The following is a 24,128-nucleotide window of genomic DNA, read 5'->3' as shown; positions in this document are numbered from 1 at the left end:
CTCTGAATCCCCAAAACTTAAAGGACTATGGTCACATTGCAAGGGTGGGCTGACCTCTAGACTTCAGTAGTCTTAAAGGGCCAGACTACCTTGTCACAGAGTGGTAGAGAAACAGTCTTTTTTCAGAAAGGAGAAAACAATGGTTCTGTTAACAGGACTGACCCCAACTCCACTTAAATTGGATATCTTGTGGAAAGGGCTGCTAGACTCCTATTAACTCATAGCTGAGTAACTAGGGGAGGGCTTTTGGGAAGGGTTAAGGATACCTTATGTCAGATCCAGGGTTCATGCTACAACTCATAACCTGAAATCAGTGGTTGCCACACAGTGTGTGTTAAGGGTTAAGAGCCAACATAATCCAGATGCTGATCACATCTCAAGTTCTTTCTTTCCCTTCCTTTTCCCAATTTTAGGATTTCCCAACTGGGGATTGTGGCCAAGAAGTCTGCAGGTGAGTATCAGCTAACTGATCATGTGTCATATCCTCGAGTACCCAGAAGTCACCACCTACAAGACAGGCCCAACAAAGAAAACAACAGAACACCACTATCTGTCACCTTCAGCCCCCAACTAAAACCTCTCCAGCGTATCAAAGATCTACGACCTATCCTGAAAGATGATCCCTCACTCTCACAGATCCTGGGAAATAGACCCTATCCTCGCTTACAGACAACCCCCCACCCTGAAGCAAATACTCACCAGCAACCACACATCACTGAACACAAACACTAACCCAGGAACCTATCCTTGCAACAAAGCCCGATGCCAACTCTGTCCACATATCTGTTCAAGTGACATCATCATAGGACCTAATCACATCAGCCATACCATCAGGGGCTCATTCACCTGTACATCTACCAATGTGATATATGCCATCATTTGCCAGCAATGCCCCTCTGCCATGTACATTGGCCAAACCGGACAATCTGTGTGCAAAAGAATTAATGGACACAAATCTGACATCAGGAGTCACAACACTCAAAAATCAGTAGGAGAATACTTTAACCTGTCTGGTCATTCAATGACAGACCTATGGGTGGCAATTTTGCAACAGGAAAACTTCAAAAAACAGACTCCAACGAGAAACTGCTGAACTAGAATTGATATGCAAACTAGATACAATCAACTTAGGCTTGAATAGGGACAGGGAATGGCTGAGCCATTATAAACATTGAATCTATCTCCCCTTGTAAGTATTCTCACACTTCTTATCAAACTGTCTGTACTGGGCTATCTTGATTATCACTTCAAAAGTTTTTTTCTCTTATTTAATTGGCCTCTCAGAGTTGGTAAGACAACTCCCACCTCTTCATGCTCTCTGTACGTGTATGTATATCTCCCCTCAATATATGTTCCATTCTATGCATCCGAAGAAGTGGGCTGTAGCCCACGAAAGCTTACGTTCAAATACATTTGTTAGTCTCTAAGGTGCCACAAGTACTCCTGTTCTTTTTGTGGCACCTTAGAGACTAACAAATTCATTTCAGCATAAGCTTTCATGGGCTACAGCTCACTTCTTCGGATGCATACAATGGAACACACAGAAAGAAGATATTTATACTGTGACAGACTCAGGCCAGTGGGGTGCAGGACCAGTATATTTTGCCCTGGTAGAGGGCAAATATACTGGTCACTGGGTGAGTAGTTTTCTGTTCCCTGAGTGACCAGAGCAGGGTCTGCACTAGAGTAGTCAGGAACTTGCTAAAACCAATTAAGTCAGACAGGCTGATTAGAACATCTGCAGCCAATCAAGGCAGGCTAATCAGGGCACCTGGGTTTTAAAAGGAGCTCTCTCCAGTCAGATGGGGAGGAGCCAGAGGAGAGGAAGTTTGTGTGAGGACCTGGGAGCAAGAGACACAGGGAGCTGAGACTGAAGGTGTGCTGCTGGAGGACTAAGGAGTACAAGTGTTATCAGACACCAGGAGGAAGGTCCTGTGGTGAGGATAAAAGAAGGTGTTTGGAGGAGGCCTTGGGGAAGTAGCCCAGGGAGGTGTAGCTGTTACACAGCTGTTACAAGAGGCACTACAGACAGCTGCAAATCCATAGGGCCCTGGGCTGGAACCCGGAGTAGAGGGCGGGCCCAGGTTCCCCCCAAACCTCCCAACTCCTGATCAGACACAGGAGGAGTTGATCCAGACTGTGGGGGAGATCACGGAGGTGAGCAAATCTGCCAATAAGCGCAAGACCCACCAAGGTAGAGGAGGAACTTTGTCACAATACATACAGAGAACATGAAAAGGTGGAAGTAGCCATGCCAACTGTAAGAGGCCAATTGAGATGAGCTATCATCAGCAGGAGAAAAAAAAACCTTTGAAGTGATAATCGAGATGACTCATCGAAGGTGTGAGGAGAACTTAACATGGGGAAATAGATTCAGTTAGTGTAATGACCCAGTCTTTGTTTAAACCTAAGTTAATTCTATCTAATTTGCATATTAATTCGAGTTCAGCAGTCTCTCTTTGGAGTCTGTTTTTGAAGGTTTTTTGTTGCAAAATTGCCACCTTCAAGTCTGTCACTGAGTGGTTAGAGAGGTTGAAGTGTTCTCCCACTGGTTTTTGAATGTTATGATTCCTGATGTCAGATGTGTGTCCATTTATTCTTTTGCATAGAGACTCTGGTTTGGCCAATGTACATGGCAGAGGGGCATTGCTGGCACATATCACGTTGGTAGATGTGCAGGCCATGCCCATGAGGTTTACTTTTCTGTGTTGTCTTGGAGAAATTTAATTCCTGGGTCAGGTAATGAAAAGAGAAACGGGACTGGCTGCAGTGGCTCACAATTTGGATGATATCTTGTACACTGTGCTGAAGGGATTTGGACATTACTGTTAACTTCTCAATTTCTTTCAGGCTGTGACAGAGACTGAATACTTTGCTCGCCCTTGAAAAAGCAGAGGGGCTAGACCTGATCTATTTGTGCACTGACTCTGACACTGTGGTGGGTGAGCTGTGCTTACCAATGTATAAAATAATGTGCCTGAAGGAAGGAGTTACTGATGGGGGTAATAGCTACAGAGAAGGTGACCTTGTGGCAACTTCAGAATCTTTTAGGCCTTTGGGCATTGTGTGCAGGGTTGTGGCACTCAGGTGATCCTTCTGTTGATGGCTCTATAATGTGTTAGCTGGAATCATGCTCTCATACTATGTCTGCATTACAGCAGAAATTAGGAAGGAACAAGACTCGAGTACCTTTTTGGAAAAATGTAATGGCATTTCACTATGGGGCTCAAATTGGCTCCTTTGCACTGAGATCCTTTTGCATTCAGATGCATCTTATTACTATTTATTCTGTTATTACATTACTACCTCAGGACTAACCAATATGCAGCTCCATTGTGCAAGGCACTGTACAAATACAATAATATAAGCCTGCCTTAGCCCCGCTGCGCACTACTACCACCCCGGAGTGACTTGAAGTAAGCAGCGCCGGGCCAGACCGCACCCCTCCTGCACACCACACCCTTGTCCTAATCCCCCTCCTGTACCCCACACCCCTCCTGCACCCCAACCCCTTGCTCTGAGCCCCTTCCTTCACACCTCCCCCCCTCCAACCCCCTATCCCAGCCCTACATTCATGGCCCTGCATACAATTTCCCCACCGAGATGCAGCCCTCAGGCCAAAAAGTTTGCCCACCCCTGATTTAGCACTAAAGAGCATACAATCTAAATAAACAAAAGAGGAAAAGAATAGGAAAAGAGTATAACGCAAAAGCACAGTAATCAGTGTAACGGCCAGTAAATATCATGTTGGTGCCTTGAGTTTTTTGTATGTTTTCATTCTTTGGATGGAGTTTTATTAGGAGGTAATAAACTAAACAGAAGAACAAAGGAATGGGGGGAAAGAGAGCAGGGAGGAAGAGGAAGGAGGCAGGCATGAGACAGAGGAGAAATGAAGTGAGGAGATTAAGTGTATGTCTACACTGCAATTAAAGACTCATGGCTGGCCCATGTCAGCTGACTCAGGCTCATGGGTCTCAGGCTATGGAGCTATACAACTCCAGTGTAGACATTCCAGCTCGGGCTGGAGCCTGAGACCCTCCCCCCTTGCAGGAAGCACTCTGCCTATTGTAGGACCTATGTCCGAACAGATCTGGCTCCTCATGACCAGCTAGCTTGGTTGGCAGAACAGACTGCAATAACAGACCAGGACTTTACACTCCTGTTCATGTCCCTTTTCTTTATTTTTCAGTGTCTATTCTCATTGTGTAGCTTTTCTTCTAGCTTCAGGTGCTAGACTAAATTCATGTAAACAGTAGATCAGACCACAGCATTGTCCACTAGGCTCACAACTGAGCAGCAACACATGTCTGTGGAGAAAAGATGGCCTTCTCTCAGGCTAGAGTACTACTTTGATGGTTCAGTGGGCAGGGCACATTGTGGGGCTTCCTAATGCCTGGACCAATGAGCTGTTGACACAGCATTCTATCTGAAATGTCCTCCTCATATAACTTGGAGACCATAATTTGCTTTACATCCATCTTATCCTCCAAATGAAGTGAGACTGGGCAGCCCTGATGCACCTGTTTCCCTCTACTTTGCTGGTGTGATCACTTGCTGCCCCATAGTGTTTGGAGTGGTGCTTATGCACCGGTTGTGGTTGACAGGGCCAGGAAGCATGTCAACAACTTTGCTGGTGTGTTGAAGACCAAACACTGAGGTAGAGATCATACAACTCTTCTGAACTCTTTTATCCAGGAAGTATGCACCTATGGAATGTTGTAACAATGGTATTGTGAACAGGAGCAAGAAATGGTTGAGAGATATGCATGTTGGATATACCAATTAAGCAGCATCTACGAGGATAGGTCCTGGTAATAGATGCACCAAAATCTTTTTTCAGAAGCATAATTATTTAGGATTGCTGTCTCAAACCTCCAAGGGAGAAGGTTTGGTGTGAAGCCCTTTTCCTTGTGAATCAAGCAGCAAACACAGCTTTCTTAGGAAAAGGGGCTAGATTTACTGGGAAGTTGAGCAATCTTAAAAGGCATAGCACTTTTTAAAGCAGTAAGCTGTTCTATTTGCAGGCCAGGATAGGTCTTGAATATGACAAACTGTTAAGAGGATTCAGGACTGAACTTCAGGGTGACACCTGTGCTAGTCTCAAATCTCACTGTTCAGATAATCTGCCTGCAGAGTTTTATCTTTAGCTAGGTACAGAGCCACCTGGTATATATATGAAAGCACATACCACAAAGTGTTCAGGAAAGAAATCTGCCATGTTTTTTTAGTTAATACACTGCTGATGTGTTATCTGTCAACCTGGTCCTACTCACTTCTTGGTCATTCCAGAGACCACGAACTTCTAGTTCTTAGAAGTGTATTCCCTAGCCCACACTGGAAGCATCTGTGATGTCAGCCAAAGGAGCTTTTGGACTCGAGGACTCCATACATGAGATTCCAGAGATAATCAACTGAGCTGTGTTAAGGTATCTGTGGGGCAGCTAACATATTCAAGCTGTCCATGTTTGGAATGTGATTTTTGGGACACTCAATGTTGTAGAGGCCTCGTATAGACAAGTATGGGGGTCTCATCCATGGAGAAGCCCATCATTCTGAGACAGATGTGTTGTCTGATATGGAAGGTAGACAAGGACTGTAATAGGTTCAGGTATATTGTCTTGGCACCAGAAGTCTGAGGCTAAGAAGACAGAAGCATTCGACTGTCTCCTCAAGGGCTATGCAGAGCAAAGCATGGTGCTAAAAGCTCGATCTACAGAGAAGTAGCGGGGCTGGAAAGGCTGTTCACTACCCTTAACAGAACACCCAAAGAGTGAAAGCTCAGCACACACTGCACTGTTGTAGTGAATGTGCCTCCCCAATGAGGCATCTAATATGATATGCCTCCCCAAAGAGGCAGACTGAGTTGGAGAAAATAAATTGGCATAAGAGGATTCAAAAGCTTTTATTACACTTTTTCCCAGATATGGCTTTGGCACCAAGCAAGTCTCAAGGGCTCAGAGTACACTTGGCACACTAATTTTTAGGAAAAAACTCTCCTGTAAAATATGATCAAACCTAACATATTGAGAAACTATAGTCAAGGATTTTTTATTTATTTATTTATTTTAAGATTTAAAAGTATTCAAAAAATGGTATCTAGACGCAGGCCCAAGACAACAGTAAAGTTCCTGTGCTCTCTGCCATGGAGAAGGAACTATGGCTATTAGGTAATTCTTTTATGTAATGTTGAGTGTTGAATGTTTAGTATCACAAAATGACACTTGTGCAGTCCCAATGGACATTGCTTTCCAAAAGATTCCAGAAGCACAGGCACAAGGGTGGGGAAGAAGTCTGCTTTACAACAGTTTATGGATTCTGATAATGGATCCTCGGTGTCACTCCTTTTTGATCCTGAATTTTTTATTCATTGTTTTAAAGTCAAGAGTTTTTCTGAAACAAATATCTTACAAAATATCTTCGTTGATTTAAAATCCTTTTGTTCTCAAAATAATATTTCATGCCAGAAGGATGTGCCCCTGGTCTTTGATAAGACAGTTTTGAGGTTTGTTTGCCTGTTGACCAGAATGGTCCTTAGATACATGATTTATATTTGCAGTATATTTAAACAGGCTAAGGTCTTCTGTATACTTCCATGTGTGGGAATGGACCTTAGCCTGTTTAAATGTACTGCAAATATAAATCATGTGCACAGCCTCCCTCCTCTGCCTCCTGAACGCCGCAAACGAGCTGACTACTGCAGGCAGGAGGCAGGGGAGGCTTTGCGCTGCATCCTTGCTCTTCCCCCCTCAGCCTCCTGAATGCTGCAGGACAGCTGATTGCCGTGGGCAGGGAGCAGGGGGAAGACGCTGATCAGCTGGGTCCGCCAGCAGGCAGGAGGCGCTGGGTTGTGGGGGTACGGAGCTGATAGAGGGGCTGCCAGCTGTGGACAAAGCAGGTGGCCAAACAATGTTATGGGGAGCATTGTACAACTTTAAACGAGCATGTTCCGTAATGGAGCAGGGACATAACATCGTAACAACGTTAAGCAGGAGGACATTAAATGAGGAGTTACTGTACCCTAGCAATAGCTTCAACAAATCATTAATAAAAAATACATAGAAAAGATTGCAGCATGCAGTACAAACAAGTCTGATCTAATTTCTTTAGCAATCAAATTATACTTCATTGTGTACACTAACTTGCTTTAGTAGCTGTCTGGTATGAGCAGGAAAAGAAAAAGGAATATCTTCTATACTCATTTTCATCAGTGTGATGCCACCAGGACAGATTGATGAGATCTAAGTATCAATTTCCCCCATAGACAGAACTGTAGAAAAAGAGCAGTCCTGCGGTTGAGTCAATATTACCAAAACAGCATATAGAACCTCTCTTTTCCCCAGCAAGGAGGAGTGGGCTGAGAATGAATTTCAGAAGACTCAGTTAGAGAAACAGTGGCTTCTGCTTCAGTGAGGACTTATGAAGGAAAAGCTGGGCCCAATACTGGCCTTGTATACTGCAGAGAAGTTAGACTCCAATCTGTGTGGACAAGAGCTCTGGAGCAACACCTTGTTGACTGAGAAGTCCTTGAAGGCAGAGGCCAATGTGTCTCCAAACTGCCTGTAACACTTAAATGAAAAAGCTATCAGCTATATAGGAAAATTCACACAACACACAATCCCTGTAGAATGAGACTCAGAGCATATTATATAAAGTATCTACGCTTCTAATATTCTAAGATTGCTCGTGCTGGCAGTTGAGACAAATGCCGTACAGCTTCTTAAAAGCAACAAAATAAAAGAATTTAGTATCAGATTTTCATATTCTCAATAAAAGCTGATGGGTGCTGAGCACTTCTGAAAATCTGTCTCAAAGTTTTGCGAGTTACAAAAATTATACTATACCATCTTAAACACACAATATGCTTCAGAGATAATGTTTTTAAACACACAGAATTTGGGTCAAACACTGACAATGATTGCTTAAACATAATAATTTTCACTTTTTTGTTAATTTTCCATACAAATGGTCATTTTTTAGAAGGAAAGTTTCTCTTTTAAAGTATATATTTTGGGGAGATAAGCAAGCACTGTTTTTATAACTCAGCACATTTCCTATGGTAGTTCTACAAAACCCCAATGCCCCATTTCTAGCTCAAGATGTCTCCAAGAAAAAGTCTCTCTCGTCCACTTTATATGTTTATACTTGAAGAGTCCATCTATTGTGCAGTGTTTATATAAATTTATGACAGTGAAAATAAGAAAAAACATACCTCTGGCTGTATAGCTTTAAATACTGGCATATCCATTAATGTAATCTGGCTCTGCAACAAAAAATGTTAAAAATCATGTAGTATGAAAATAAAACAAGTACACATTTACAGCTGCTTTTACTAAGTATGGCTTTTCAGGAGTCTTGGCTTGTGCGCCAATATTTTCTCAATGAGATTCACCTCTTAATCAGGATTTTCTTCAGTTCTCCACTTGTGCTGCGCCACCAGCAGCAGAGGCAGCCATCTGAGTATCAGCATGTTACTGCACTGTCATACTTTATAACAGAAAGTTTCGCCTGCAAATGGTTCATTTGCATATTTTAATTATCACTATCCAAGTATAATGTACCAGTAAGTGGTTTGGCCATACAGCCCTGGACTACCAGCTTTGTTAGTACTTAAACTTTGGGGGTTTGCCTTTAAGGTGACTGTTCTGGCATGTGCATGCCTGAGTGACATGACAACATTACTCAGCTACAGTGTGGTCAAGAAGCCAGTGGACAAACACAGGACTGGCTGCCAATAAGCTGCATAACAGGGGCTTCAAAATCTGGTTTGTGTAGAGCGTGACATGTTGCACTCCATATGTTTTATGGAAATATGCTAATGAGTGTGAATATAATGTAACTGGAATATGCTTCATGTAAAAGGTCTCTAATAACGTATCATCACAAAGCTTATAATCTACTGAGTGTGTTCATTCTATTTGTATGTTATGTGACAGACCCAGACCAGTGGGGTACAGGAGTCTGGTAGAGGGCAAATATACTGATCACTGGATGAGTAGTTTTCTGTTCCCTGAGTGACCAGAGCAGGGGCTGCATAGAGTAATCAGCAACCTGCTAGAACCAGTTAAGGCAGACAGGCTGATTAGATCACCTGCAGCCAATCAAGGCAGGCTAATCAAGGCACCTGGGTTTAAAAAGGAGCTCACTCCAGTCAGGTGGGGAGGAGCCAGAGAAGAGGAAGTGTGTGTGAGGAGCTGAGAGCAAGAGGCACAACGAGCTGAGAGTGAGAGGGTGTGCTGCTGGAGGACTCAGGAGTGCAAGCGTTATCAGGCACCAGGAGGAAGGTCCTGTGGTGAGGATAAAGAAGGTGTTTTTGGAGGAGGCTATGGGGAAGAAGCCCAGGGAGTTGTAGCTGTCATGCAGCTGTTACAAGAGGCACTATAGACAGCTGCAATTCACAGGGCCCTGGGCTGGAACCCGGAGTAGATGGCAGGCCTGGGTTCCCCCCAACCCTCACAACTCCTGATCAGACACAGGAGGAGTTGATCCAGACTGTGGGAAAGATCACTGAGATGAGCAAATCTGCCAATAAGTGCAGGACCCACCAAGGTAGAGGAGGAACTTTGTCACAATATGTATCATTCTTGTATCTAAAACTAGACATATGAAGTATAACTCTGAAGTCCTATTGTAATTATGAGAAGTGTGGGCCATTAATGGTGGTTTACAATCTTGGTGGCTCCCATTGACTAGGACAATTGGTTGATAAATGGCTTTGTTTACTTGCAAGCCTTCGTGTGTTCAATGAATGGAGGCTTGGGGTCTCACAGGACATGTGACCGTGTCACCTAATACTGGAATTCACATTTAACCTGGTGCTTTTCCATTCATAAGGAGGGGTGGGGACCCAGAGAGACAAAAGATTCCCATCTTCTGCCAATGCTATAAAAGGGGGTGATACAGAACAAAGGAGGCTGCCAGTCATGAGAGCGCCCCGAGTTACCACTTAAGCTGAAACAAACAAGGACTGTACCAGGGGAAAGGATTGGGTCCAGACTAGGAAGGAGTCTAGTCTGTGAAAGAGGATTATTGGAACATCTCTGGGAGTGAGATTTTTATCTGTAAATCAGTTTCTTAATGTATTAGGTTTAGATTTACGTGTTTTGTTTTATTTTGCTTGGTAACTTACTTTGTTCTGTCTTATTACCTGGAAACACTTAAATCCTACTTTTTATACTTAATAAAATCACTTTTGTTTATTAATTAACCCACAGTAAGTGATTAATACCTGAGGGAGCAAACAGCTATGCATCTCTATCAGTGGTACAGAGGGTGGACAATTTATGAGTTTACCCTGTATAAACCGTATGATTTACAAGTAAAGTACTGTATGTAGTGTAAATAACTGTCTCTTTCCTGCCATGTTCCACTATACAAGAAAAGCATAATCCCTTGTTCAAGAAAAAATGTGAAAATATGACAGTAAAATTCAGCAAGAGTTGGGCAAAACTGCCAGTTTTCTCTTTATGGAATTTTAGTACCCAAGCCAGATTATGTTGGCAAGAATTTACCAGTGTGACATTTTCTTAAAAACTTTTTATTTTTAAATCTTTCAACACAAAACACTCAACTTTAGGGAGTGACCTTGGACTGGTTGTCCCCAATTTCCCTGGAAATTTAGTTGTAACAGACTAATTCCAGTCTCAACTGACTACTTATTGTGCCATGGACCTATTCTCTTCAGTACTTCCAATAATTAGACCAAGCCCATTAGAGGGGTACAAATTTGGCTTTACAAGACTTCCTGTGAAAAGTTCCTCAGCTGAATTCATATTCACTCAATCTATTCGAGATTCTCAGTGAAGGGAATGTTACATGATTTGTCAATGTAGTGGGAAAAATAAAATGAAATTTATCAGTAATTATCAATTAATTCCTGGTAAAATGAAATTAACTAGGTCCTCCTAGGAACCAGAACCAGATGCCATAACTTGCTGCCCCAAATAGAGGAGATCAGGATAATCAGTAATGAAACATCAGTAGGCACTAAAGAGGGCCTTTAGTGTGCCTTGACGAAGAGGGGTTTTTCAGTTTGATTTATTTCAGTTAGAGTTCTCATGCCCAGTACTTAAAAACAAATCCAAGTATTTATTTATTTATCTATATATATAGTGAAAAAGTTCCTCTTCTACCTTGGTGGGTCCTGCGCTTATTGGCAAATTTGCGCACCTCAGTGATCTTCCCCACAGTCTGGATCAACTTCTCTTGTGTCTGATCAGGAGTTGGGAGGTTTGAGGGGAACCCGGGCCCGCCGTCTACTCCGGGTTCCAGCCCAGGGCCCTGAGGATTGCAGCAGTCTATAGTGTCTCTTGTAACAGCTGCAAGACAGCTACAACTCCATGGGCAACTTTCCCATGGCCTCCTCCAAACACCTTCTTTATCCTCACCACAGGACCTTCCTCCTGGCATCTGATAACGCTTGTACTCCATAGTCCTCCAGTAGCACACCCTCTCACTCTCAGCTCGTTGTGCCTCTTGCTCTCAGCTCCTCTCACACACTTCCTCTCCTCTGACTCCCCCTTGCCTGCCTGGAGTGAGCTCCTTGATTGGCTGCAGGTTATCTAATCAGCCTGTCTGCCTTAATTGGTTCTAACAAGTTCCTGATTACTCTAGTGCAGCCCCTGCTCTGGTCACTCACGGAACAGAAAACTACTCATCCAGTGACCAGTATATTTGTCCTCTACCAGACTCCTGTACCTCACTGGTCTGGATCTGTCACAATAAAATAAATAAATAAATAAAAATAAAATTCTCCTTAGGCTGCACTGCAAGTGCTACAAAGGCAAATTTTACTTGACATGCTGAAATTTTTGTTCATGGCTACTGATTTTTTTCCATCTACTAATGGACCAATACCATTGTTAAGAATCCTTTTGTTCCTAAATCTTAAATTCTATCTTGTTGTCCTTACCTCTGCTAGCCACTGATCTCTCTTTGTGCCCTTTTGTTTCCTTTATCAATTTTCTACAGTTCCAAGATTTGAATGTGTATACATTACTTTTAACTTGTTTTGAACTTTTATTATATTAACTGTGGAGACCAATCCTGTGGGCTATGCTCAGTTAAGTTTGGGTGAATGGAAGTTAAAGCATCAAGTCATTTTATAAGTGAACTAATGTAGCTTTGTCAAGTCAGAGTTTTTAATTTTAATGTATTATTATAATGACCTGTAGCCTACATCAAATGAACTGCAAGCTGGTCCAGGAAGAGACATTGTCAGCCAAGACTTGTTCGAAGATGACAGATCCACAAAAGTTATGACAACATTTGTTACAATGGTATGGAAGTCTTGTTTGTGGACATAAGTGGTGCCACATTTTATGTCCAAATATACTGTTCAAGTGCCTGGTACACTTGTACACTCTTTCAGTCACCTTCAGTACCCTGGGATCTCCTCTTCTTGCACTGAAGCAGTGACAATGTGTTACACATATAGTAGTTTAAAACAGAAGCCAAATAATATGAGAGAAAGAGTTGTACCTGGCATGAAAGCTCTGCTTTGAATCTGGTACTGAAAATTGGTGACTAGGGTATGAAAACTGACTCCCTCAACTTTCAAGAAATAACTGTTAACCCGAGAGACAATGCAAGAGATATCACGTTAAAAAATAAATCAGCGAGTAGGGCTGGGTCTGCATCTCCAAGCTTCCAAAGGGCTGTGGATATTTAGCAGTATTTTTAAAACCCACTTAGAAACAGCTAACATTTTGGAAAAAATCCAAACAGCTTTGTAATTAGTTTCAACAGAAAAACAAAGATGTTGAATCAGCTCAGTATTGAATGCTTCGTGTTGAGGCATGTATCTCAAAATTTATATGATCACAAACTTATCTTTGAGACTGCTGAAAGACTTGTTTAAAAGGTGTTATTTTGAAGGGAAAGAATAAAGTTTGATGCTATTTTTATACTGTTAGCTCTGAATATTATAAACATAAATTCAAACATTTTTACTTACTGCAAACTCCTCAGGAGTTACTTTCAATACATCAAATACAACCGCATCATAGCTTTTATTGGCATAGTCTGAACTCCTTCCTTCCAGAGAGTCAGAGCTGCTACTATCCTACAGAAAGTGAAAAATTAAAAGTCTTATGTGCAAAGTGGTGGATTTCATGTCAGACAAACAAAAATAAAAAAAAATAAAAGTCTGATATCACATTCACAGACATGAATAAAAATTTCTAATAAAAACTGACCAACATATAAAGAAAGAACTTCACACAGTGCATTGCAAATCTTTTCTGAAAATAGATGCGGCTCATGAATGTTAGTATTTACTATACCACAGACAAAATATATAGCTAGCTAATCAGAACAGGCTTTTCATTCAAAATCTAAAAAATACCAGGATGGTTTTTTCCAGTAAAATTTTAGTTGTATCAAATCTTAGAAGTTTCCATCTCTAACAAGGCTATTTTAAAAGTTTAGATTAGAAAGAAAAAAGGAAACTGGCTGGTATTGCTAAGCTCAAATGGAACAGCTTTGGCTCTTCTCTCCAGGTTTCTCCACACATCCAGACCATATCCAAATCTTGCTGCTTTTTTTCCACATAAATTACTTAAAATCTCAAACCCATCCAGTTCTGAGACAGCTAAAAGCAGCTCTAATGTTGGCTCATGCCCTGATCACCTCCTGTCTTCATTACTGCAATCTCATTCCCTCAGGACTGTGCAATTCTTACACTACCCCTACCCAGTCCATCCAAAATGCTGTCACAAAAATCATATTCCTTGCCCTGTTTGATCACAGTAGCCCCTTTCTGAATGCCTACATTGGCTCTGTGTCAGGGATAAGGCCCCTGCACCTGCTCAGTCTTCTGATAGCTTAGTGAGCATAGCTGGGCTGCATTAGGCAGACGAGTGGCTCTCAACCTTTCCAGACTACAGTACTCCTTTCAGGAATCTGATTTGTCTTGTGTGCCCCTCAAGTTTCACCTCACTTAAAACTACTTGCTTACAAAAATCAGACATAAAAATGCAAAAAAGTGTCAAAGCACGCTATAAGAACATAAGAACGGCCATACTGGGTCAAACCAATGGTCCATCTAGCTCTGTATCCTGTCTTCCAACAGTGGCCAATGCTAGGTGCTTCAGAGAGAATAAAACAGAAAAGGTAATCAAGCGATCCATCTCCTGTCGCCCATTCCCAGCTCCTGGCAAACAGAGAACACTTCAGAGCATGGTTTTGCATCCCTGCCCAGCCTGGCTAATAGCCATTGACGGACCTATCCTCCATGAACTTATCTAATTCTTTTTTTAACCCTGTTATAGTCTTAGCCTTCACAACATCCTCTGGCAAGGAGTTTGACAGTTTGACTGTGCATTGTGTGATGAAATTCCTCCTTCTGTTTGTTTTAAATATGCTGCCTATTATTTTCATTTGGTGACTCCTAGTTCTTGTGTTATTAGAAGGAGTAAATAACACTTCCTTATTTGCTTTTTCCACATTAGTCATGATTTTATAAACCTCTATCATATATCCCCTGCCTTAGTCATCTCTTTTCCAAGCTGAAAAGTTACTGTCTTATTAATCTCTCCTCATATGGAAGCTGTTCCATACCCCTAATCATTTTTGTTGCCCTCTTCTATACCTTTTCCAATTCCAATATATCTTTTTCTGACATGGAGTGTCATATCTGCACGCAGTATTCAAGATGTGAGCATACCACGGATTTATATAGAGGCAATATGATATTTTCTATCTTTTTATCTATCCCTTTCCTAATGATTCCCAACATTCTGTTCGCTGTTTTGACTGCTGCTGCACATTGAGTGGATGTTTTCTGAGAACTATCCACTGAAAAATTGCTTACTCTCTTATTTTTACCATATAATTATAAAATAAATTGATTGGAATATACATATTGTACTTACATTTCAGTGTATAATATATAGAGCAGTATAAACAAGTCATTGTATGAATTTTTAGCTTTTACTGACTTCACTAGTGCTTTTTATGTAGCCTGAAATAAAACTAGTCAAATATCTAGATGAGCTGATATACCCCCAGGAAGACCTCGGCATAACCCCTGGCTGAGAACCACTGAACTAGACCACATGATGGAATGCCCCATTTGATTGGCTAAGGAAGCTAGAGGGCTTGCCCTTAAGTCCAAAGCAGGTGGTTGTTGGCTGCTCAAAGCATTCACCCACAGATGCAATTGCTCCTGTGCTCACTTATTCCTAGTCTTACTCCTGCCTTGCTACCGTCCCGTTCCTGCCTTATTCCAGCTTTGGTCCCAGCCATGCCCCTGCCTTGCCTCACTCCAGGTAATCCGGCTCTGATTCTCAGCTCCAATTCCTAACTTCTGATTTTGGCTCCATCCTTGTCTCTGCCATCTGGCATTTGACCCTAAGTCTCTCGTCTGGCCTTTGACCACAGCTCCAACCACTAGATCTGACCCCAGCTCCAACCATCAGGCATGATCATCCACATCCCAGTCTCCAACATTCCCATTCGCGCACAACCTGCCAAACGTTGTCCTTGACTTCCTGGTCTGCCCAATTCTGTCTTGCAGCCCACATCTTGGAGCTTGTTTCTTCTTGCAATCCCCATCACTCCTCCCCTCATGAAAAAGGTTAATAAACAATAACAATAAAACTACACTAAAAATAGCTATTTTCTTCTCTGGGTTTTCTAACATATCTAATAATCTCAGTTTGTCTTACAGATAGTAAGATTTTTCAAGTGTTAAATTCCACATTTCTGCTGAATTGGGCTCCCTGTTCTGCAGACATATGAGAGAGACACCCTCCCCCAGAGATTATTTTGTAGCCTGGGGAAGGTAAATTGCCTTAGTTTACACAGGCAGAATATATTCTCAAAAATAGGTTTCATCATTAAAACATTATCATTTGCCAATTATAATTTGCTCAAACAGCAAGATAGAAGGGTTCCATATTTTGGTCACTGGTCATTGTATTTTGATTTCTTGTGCTGAACACTGCGAGGTTTGAAGATAGAGAAGTACAGATAGTAAGCCCTTTGGGGCAGGAACTGTTTTATGATTGTATCCTGTACATTGCTAAATGCTCTGTCAATGCTTAATTTAATATTAATAAATAACAATCATCATTGACATACTGGCAGCTCAAGATCCACAAATCTAGCAATATTTACATATTGACATTATTTAGGGAATGGTGTGAGTTAAAGGCTCTTTGGGGGACTACACTGAAACAATATGAGAACAATTTGTGTTAATGTGAGTAAACGCTACACTTTGAAAGAATTTAAAAGATATGAATTTGCTATAAAAGGAAATTGTAAGCTCTGCCCAAATCTGAAGCACTGGAGATCTCGCAAGGTCTTAAAAAAACAAAAAAAAAAACTTCTATTAATCTAATCTAGCAACTCTTGTGTATTCCCTGTCTAGCCCAAACAGGATCACTTGGATTAATCAACTTTTTTTTTTTCCTGCCCAGTCTTGTGCAGTTTTAGTGGTTTCTCCCAAACTCAATCGCTTGGAAATATTATCTGGTTATACAATATATTTTTATTGATTCCTACTTACTTCAGCCTTTCCAAGATGGTAGTGTCTGGGAAAGCTGTGCAGAGTTACTGGAATTTACAGTATATTCAAGCCAGTAAGCAAACCCAAAGGTTAATAGCAGAACTTTGAGGTAAAATTTGGACAGTAACAAACCAGCTCATTTCAATAATCCTGCATCATTAGTTAAAAGGCTTGAAAAATAAAGTCACTGTATATTACACAAACTTGTAGTACAGACTAGTGACTAGCTGCCCTGTGGTTAAGATTTCCACCGTGCCCCAAAATTGCAGGACCATCTCTATTTTGATGCATTTGTTCGGCATCTCATATTCAGCAACAACAGTAAATCTGCAATGTCACTTTAGAAACCTAAAATGCTGTTCTGCTTGGAATATGGTCTTATGGTTAGGGCACTGTACTAGGACTGCTCCCTGTGTGGCAGCACGACATTGGATAAGTTATGTAAATTGTTCTATACTTCAGTTTCCCTGTCTGTACACTGGGAATACTACTACTTTATTTTACAGAGGCGTTTTGAAGATATATTTTCACTAATGCTCAAGGGCATGTTGGTACCAAGGTTAATCTCCCTATTGCAGACAGCTGATGTACGACTGGTCAGAGAATAGATGTTCATTTCAACTGCAGCCACCACCATTAACCAAAGTTTTTAATTGTGGCCTCAATTTCAGCCTCGTACTTAAGAGCTGTATCCAAATTGTAATCTATGTGTCATAGATCTCAATCAGATTCTTACTGAGCCTCACAAGGCCTTGTCTGTACTAGGTTAAAAAACTGACAATTCACCCCTGGTAAAACTATCAGCAGTAGCAGAAGTGGCAACATGGTGATAAAAATACCAGAGTCCTGTCTATATTACTGCCTCCATCATTGCTACCACCCACAGATGGTGCATAGGTGGTGAATTATACTTTCAATTTTTTCAAGTGCAGATGAGGCCAAAGAATCTGGCCAGCCTCTTTTCAGCCTAACAAGCCTGGATGAGAAAATGCACAGACGTTGTAACCCATCTCTATTTGGAGAAAAAAACGTTTTAAAAGATTTTTAAACCTACTGCACTCCCTTTTTGAAGATCTACTTTGTTTTAACGTTGCAGACCTAGTGGCATCAATAACCCAAATTTTAAAAAGTGACATCTCAGAATTCAAGCAAAGATATGGCAATGAAAAATCTCTATTTCATAACCATGTTTTCACTTAAAAACTAGAAAGTTACTGGACATCTTTTAACGCCTGTTCTTCTCTTACCTTGAATAAAAACAGTTCAATCTTTGAAAATGTGACAAAGCCGCATAATTATTTCTGTCCATACAAAGTATGTTCTAGTTAATATAACTGCAAGAGTTTTTTTAAACTGGATGAATTTCTCAAACTGTTGTCTGGCATGCAAATGTTAGGGTCTTCAACATGGCCATGCTGCTCAGTGTTTTTCTTAAAGGTCAATGCAATAAGTAGGAAGCAGAACAGACTTTCAAAACTACAGCAACATTTGGCAAAATTACACAGGATACAAAAATTGAGAACTGTTTTCACATTAAAATCTTGGCTTTTGGAATAGAGCAGTTTAACTAACTCCAAGAATTTTAAGCGGAAAAAATGAAACTATGAGTAGGTTATGGGAGGGGAGGGATAGCTCAGTGATTTGAGCATTGACCTGCTAAACCCAGGGTTATGCGTTCAATCCTTGAGGGGGCCACTTAGGGATTTGGGGCAAAATCAGTACTTGGTCCTGCTAGTGAAGGCAGGGGGCTGGACTCGATGACCTTTCAGGGTCCCTTCCAGTTCTATAAGATAGGTATATCTCTCTATATATATAATGATAGGTCCATGAAGCATAAGATGAACAGCATAAACTAATGCAAAAGACCAAAGAGTTCACAGAATTAGAATTTAGAGATGCAAAAACTCTATTTCTTCATTTAGTCCAGTCCCCATAGTCAGTGCATTATTTTCCTTAAAGTATTATGGCAGAGCCATTGTGACACCATATTTAAGGTTAGTTCTCTTTTGCACTGAAAGCGGGAGCTCAATCTTTGTTTTGCATGAAAAACAGCATATTTACAACTATTTCCATTCTACAGTATGGTATTCCTCTCCTAAACGGTTAGTCTAACCGTTTAGGAGAGGAATACAAAATTGCATTTTGATATATTCCCTTAGTAACATTCCCTGCATTCAAGCCTGCGATAGAAAATAGATTTTGTTATCCCATGGGCACGTGTGTTGTGTTGGAGACAATGGACTTCTGCACCCTACCGTCTCAGTTTTTTGAATATTAGGACCCCTGTGAAATTGTTTAGCCCACTCCTAAACCAACTGAATGATTTCATGAAGAACAGGATCTTCAACAAAATGCACCACTGGTTTGATGAATATCAATGTGCGTGTGAAAGAATCACTGCTATGGCAAAGATCCTGGTCTTCAATAAACTGTTCATCGGCATAAGAGCTCTTCTGAATCTACTAAACTGAAGACCTGATTTAAAATTTTTAAAATGAAAAAAAAATCATAAAAAATAGTTTTTTAAATATTGAAGAATTTTCTAAAACCTAGCCATTTTTTTGAAAGTGATTTTCACAGTTTCAAGATTTTCAACCACAGCTACTATTCAGCTGCTTCAGAAGAGATCTTAAGCTATCTGAACAGTTTAACAATGAGCATGCTCTTCAGCACAGCAACATCTCCTTTAATATGCAACAGGATCTTTATCAGACACCCCAGATCTTTTACACCACTACAGTAATAGAACAGTACACAGCTTTACTTATGAGCTTTGAACATTTATTTAATCCTAAATCAGGCTTGGATAAAAATTTTAAGTAATACCTTCTAAACAGAAAATGTGGTTTAAAAACTAAACAGATGAGCTTGTTTCTCTAGGAGGAATTTAAAATATGCACACAAAGGGTTAGTTTAATTTAAGAGAGTTATGATGTAATGCAAACAAACAAACAAGGCTACTGGGTTTAACAATCTTTTAAATTTCTTCACAAGGCCATTACAAGGTACTGAGCAAAAACATCTGCTATCTAGTACGGTGCAATAGTCTGTGATAGTGAATAAGAATGAGAGCTTAGATGATCATTACTTACAGGAGCTTCCTTGAACACATCCTATTTTAAAAGAAAAATAGCATTATAGTATCAAGAGGAGATACACAAGATGCCAGTTGAGATTTTAAATATCAATGCATTTCAAGGTACACTACATATTTTGCCTGTGGTACACTATTTTCCCACAATAGCCACTGAATGCTTTCCTGCATCCACATCTATGCGTTTTTACCATTTGAACACAGAGCTGTGTGGAAAAAGGTAATTCCATTTCATGGAGGATTGAAGGTTTTGTTCTTACTCAGAATGAACGCCAAAAATGTCAAAATTTTCTCTCAAAGGGAAAGCCCTAAGGCCCAATTCAGAGTTGGATAGCTGTTTTTATTTGAAAGAATCACTTCAGCAAATAATCAGTCAATATAGATTGATTTAAATCTATCAACAAGTTACAACTGTCAAAAGCATAAAAGAAGGGGTTTTTTTGTATGATCTGTGAACATTCAGAAGTACAGTATTCAAAGTTAACTTTATAGTCAAAAATCATACTGTTCCTACAAAAAAAACAAAAAACAGGATGGCATATTTAATGGCAGAAAGGATTTCTGTGGAAGCCAAAATAAGCTGCAACTTGTATTTTGACATAGTAGCTAACAAAATGAAAATAAACCGTGAGTCTGTACCTCTGGAGTGGCGGAGGTGATGGTCACATTGGCCATGAGGCCATTCCTTTTATACATGCTCTCCTCAAGATGCAGGAAATTTCAGCTCAGCCACCGCTGGTGACACAACATGATGAATGGGGAACTCCTGTAAGGGAAATATATTTATAAAAAACTGATTTAAGGGATTTCCTTATTCTCTTGTGAGAGAGCAGCCATCTGTGTGGAACAAAAAGATCATTCTGTGCTGGGGGAAGAATTCTCTGTGAAGTATAAAACCAAAAAGAGTACTATGTAACTTTATCATAATAGTCTACTAACACTTTTTTTTCAAGTCAGTTCAGGAAAAAAACAACATAAGTATAATGCTTATATTTAGATTTAGGTCTAAGAAGAAGTCCACATCAGAAGGCATCCATGCAAAGCCTTGAGCACCCCTGACTTACACTGAGAACCCAAGAACTTAGGAGAGACACATTAAAAACTAACCAAAGCAGCAGCACTCCTTCCTCCCACCTTGCCATCTATTATCTAATCACCAGTTACACAACCAATGGAGCTTCAGAAAATCTGTCACACTTTCCAACCCTCAACTGACTCAGCACTCTGCTAATACCCACTCAAACAAGCTCTGTTGTGTTCCTGGAAAGTCAACAATTTAGGCTGCTTCAAACTCCAAGAGGCAGATCATTCCGAAGGAAAGAAGCTTCTACATAGAACACTCCTGTCAGCAGCCCCCTTCTTAATGAGGAGGCTCAAGTTCAAAGGCCTCTTCTCAACACAACAGTGACAATGTAGCCTGGGGAATAGTGGTCTCTCAAATAAGCAGGTCCCAAACTGCTATGGGCTTCACAGATTAAACACACAACCTTAAACTGTCTCCAGAAATCAACAGGCAGTTTGCTCAAAAACAGAGCATTGATGACAAATGGTATCATCAAGAGGCACCACAATCAGTGGACTGCTGCATTCTGCACCAACTGAAGTTCCCAGATAGATTTCAGGTGTTCTCCAATAAAGACCACATATTGTCACTTCAAACTGGATTAATGCACAGTAGCAAAGTTCACATCCAAAATAAATGCTCATAAGCTCTTGGCAAGGAGCAGATGGCAATAAGTGTTCCTGGACATTGATAGAATGGCATTCTTCTAACAACATATGGAAATTTAACATCACCCTCTGATTGTGCACCTGAAGAAATGTAGGACAAAACACATAACATGTAGTTGGACATACATTTAATTTTGTATAAAGGAAATTTGTTTGAAGACAAAAATCTTGGTCTACAATTATAAAGTACATAATATTTAAGTTAGTTATGCACATTTGATATTGTGACAAGTAACTGATTAGCACAAGGGTAGGCAACCTATGGCACGGGTGCCAAAGGAGGCACACAAGCTGATTTTCAGTGGCACTCACACTGCCTGGGTCCTGGCCACCAGTCCAAGGGGCTCTGCATTTTAATTTAATTTTAAATGAAGCTTCTTAAACATTCTGAAACCTTATTTACTTTACATACAACTATAGTTTAGTTTAGTTATATATGATAGACTTGTAGAAAGAGACCTTCTAAAAAGGTTAAAATGTATTATTGGCACGCAAAACCTTAAATTAGAGTGAATAAATGAAGACTTGGCACACCACTTCTGAAAGGTTGCCGACCCCTGGATTAGTATATTAAACAATGAACAAGAGTGCAGTTATTCTATACAGAAAAAATATGACACAAAAAGATACATTTAATCATCATCATCATCTATGATATGGGTTCAATGATCATGATATATATAAACATGGATTTTAAATTCACTCTTCTCTCAGTGGAAGGGTGTTCATAATATAGGATTAAATACCAATTTCTAAATAAATCACTCATTCAACCACAATGGCAAATCTCTCATGATGCAGGCACATGCTAACTCAAATGAGATTTTAAGGCACAAGACTTTACCTCCCACAATGATTTTGATTGTCACTATTACATTATCACTTTGCCTTTAAGGTCATGGAGCCATTTGGAGGCTATTAAAATACAGATCAGCCCATGAAGTCATCTTAATTAGAACTGATTATTAAATTTTCAGTCATAATGTGTTTGACAACCTGATTATTGATCAAATGGATTTTTTTGTTGAAAACCTATTTTTCAGGCTTCTGATGTAAAGCAGGGGGGCATTGGCAAGCTCCTTACCTTGCTCTGCACCTCCCTGGAAGCGGCGACATCCCCCTCCCTCAGCTCCAAGGTGGAGGCATGGCCAGGCAGCACTGCGGGCTACCTCTGCCCCGAGCATCAGCTCTGCTGCAGAAGTCTCGGAAAGTCACGGAATCCATGAGTTCCACAACCTCCGTGACAAACTCACAGCCTTAGTAATCACTAACAGTCAGCATAGATTTACTAAGAACAAAACATGCCAAACCAGCTTGATTTCCTTCTTTGATAGGATAAATGGTTTGGTGGATATGTGAATGCAGTGGACATAATATACCTGGATTTTAGCAAGGTTTTTGATAGTCTCACATGACATTCTGATAAGTAAGCTGGAGAAATGCAGGCTCAGCAGAACTACCATTAAGTGGATACATAATTTGTTAAACAATCTCAAACAAAGAGTAACTATTATTGGAATGATGTCAGATTGGAAGGAGGTCTCAAATGGGATTCCACTGGGATCTGTTCTGGGTCCAATGTTATTTAACATACAATCAAAGAACTGGAAGAGATCTCAAGAAGCCATCTAGTGCATTCCCCTGCACTTATGGCAGGACTAAGTACTATCTTGATCACCTCGATAGGTGTTTGCAGATTTTGAAGAGCAGGCTAGACAATGATGGAGGTTCCACAATCTTCCTAGGCAATTTATTCCAGTGCTTAACTACTCTGACAGTTAGGAACTTTTTCCTAATGTTCAGTTTAAACCACCCTTACTGAAATTTAAGCCTATTGCTTCAAGTCCTATCTTCAGAGGTTAAGGAGAACTATTTTTCTCCCTCCTACTTATAACAACTGTTTATGTACTGGAAAACTACTTCATATCCCCTCTCAGTCTTCTCTTTTCCAGACTAAATAAACCCAATTTTTTCAGTCATGTTTTCTAGACCTTTAAACATTTTTGTTGTTGTTCCCTGGATTTTCTCCAATTTGTCCACATTTTTCCTAAAATGTGGTGCCTAGAACCGGACACAATATTCCAGTTGAGGCCTAATCAGCACAGAGTAGAGATGAAGAATTACTTCTCGTGTCTTGTTTTTAACTCTCGTGCTAATACATTCCAGGACATTTGCTTTTCCCCCCCCAATAGTGTTACACTATTAGTTACACTAATTACACTATAGTGTTAGCTTGTGATCCACTATGGCATCTTTATTAATCACCTGGATGCAGGAATAGACAGCATAGTGATTAAATTTGCAGATGACACAAATTGGGGGAGGAAGGGGTTTGCAAACACTTTGAAGGATACAGCTAAAATTCAAAGTGATCTTGATAAATTGGAGAACTGGGCTACAGACAACAAAATTCAGTTCAACAAAAACATATGTAAGGTGCTACACTTATGGAAGAAAAACCAAATGCACAAATATAGAATGGGAGTTAATTGTCTTGCCAGCAGCACTGCCAAGAAGGATCTGGGAGGTGTGGTGGATCACAACCTCAACATGAGTCAACAGTGTGATGCTGTTGCAAAAAAAAAAAAAAATAAAAAAAAAATAAATAAATTTAGGTTTCATTAATAGAGGCATAGAATGCTAGTCATGAGGGATGATAGCACCACTCTGTGCGGTGCTGGTTAGGCCTCAGCTAGAGTACTGTGTCCAATTTTGGTCACTAATGTATAGAAAGGATGTAGAGAAACTGGAAAGGATCCAGAAGCAAATATCAATTATGATCAAAGGGATAGA

At 40.4% G+C, this 24,128-nt stretch overlaps 1 protein-coding gene across 1 annotated transcript in view; it reads right to left on the bottom strand.

Moving 5' to 3' along the window:
* The window catches only part of LOC115639871 (ras-specific guanine nucleotide-releasing factor RalGPS1-like), a 77,738-nt gene that overhangs the window by 34,796 nt on the left and 18,814 nt on the right, over nucleotides 1–24,128 (bottom strand). The window contains exons 3-6 of the mRNA XM_030542809.1: nucleotides 20,244–20,370; nucleotides 19,603–19,623; nucleotides 12,953–13,060; nucleotides 8,210–8,260 (exon numbers count right to left, since the gene is read on the bottom strand). Coding sequence (XP_030398669.1) covers nucleotides 8,210–8,260; nucleotides 12,953–13,060; nucleotides 19,603–19,623; nucleotides 20,244–20,300 — 237 coding nt within the window. The 5' untranslated portion in view covers nucleotides 20,301–20,370. The remainder of the gene's footprint in view (nucleotides 1–8,209; nucleotides 8,261–12,952; nucleotides 13,061–19,602; nucleotides 19,624–20,243; nucleotides 20,371–24,128) is intronic.

Source organism: Gopherus evgoodei, unplaced genomic scaffold (genome assembly GCF_007399415.2).
Source record: "Gopherus evgoodei ecotype Sinaloan lineage unplaced genomic scaffold, rGopEvg1_v1.p scaffold_141_arrow_ctg1, whole genome shotgun sequence".
Taxonomy (NCBI): Eukaryota; Metazoa; Chordata; order Testudines; family Testudinidae; genus Gopherus; species Gopherus evgoodei.
The sequence above is the reverse complement of the archived record's forward strand: the minus strand, read 5'-3'. Positions and strand labels throughout refer to the sequence as shown.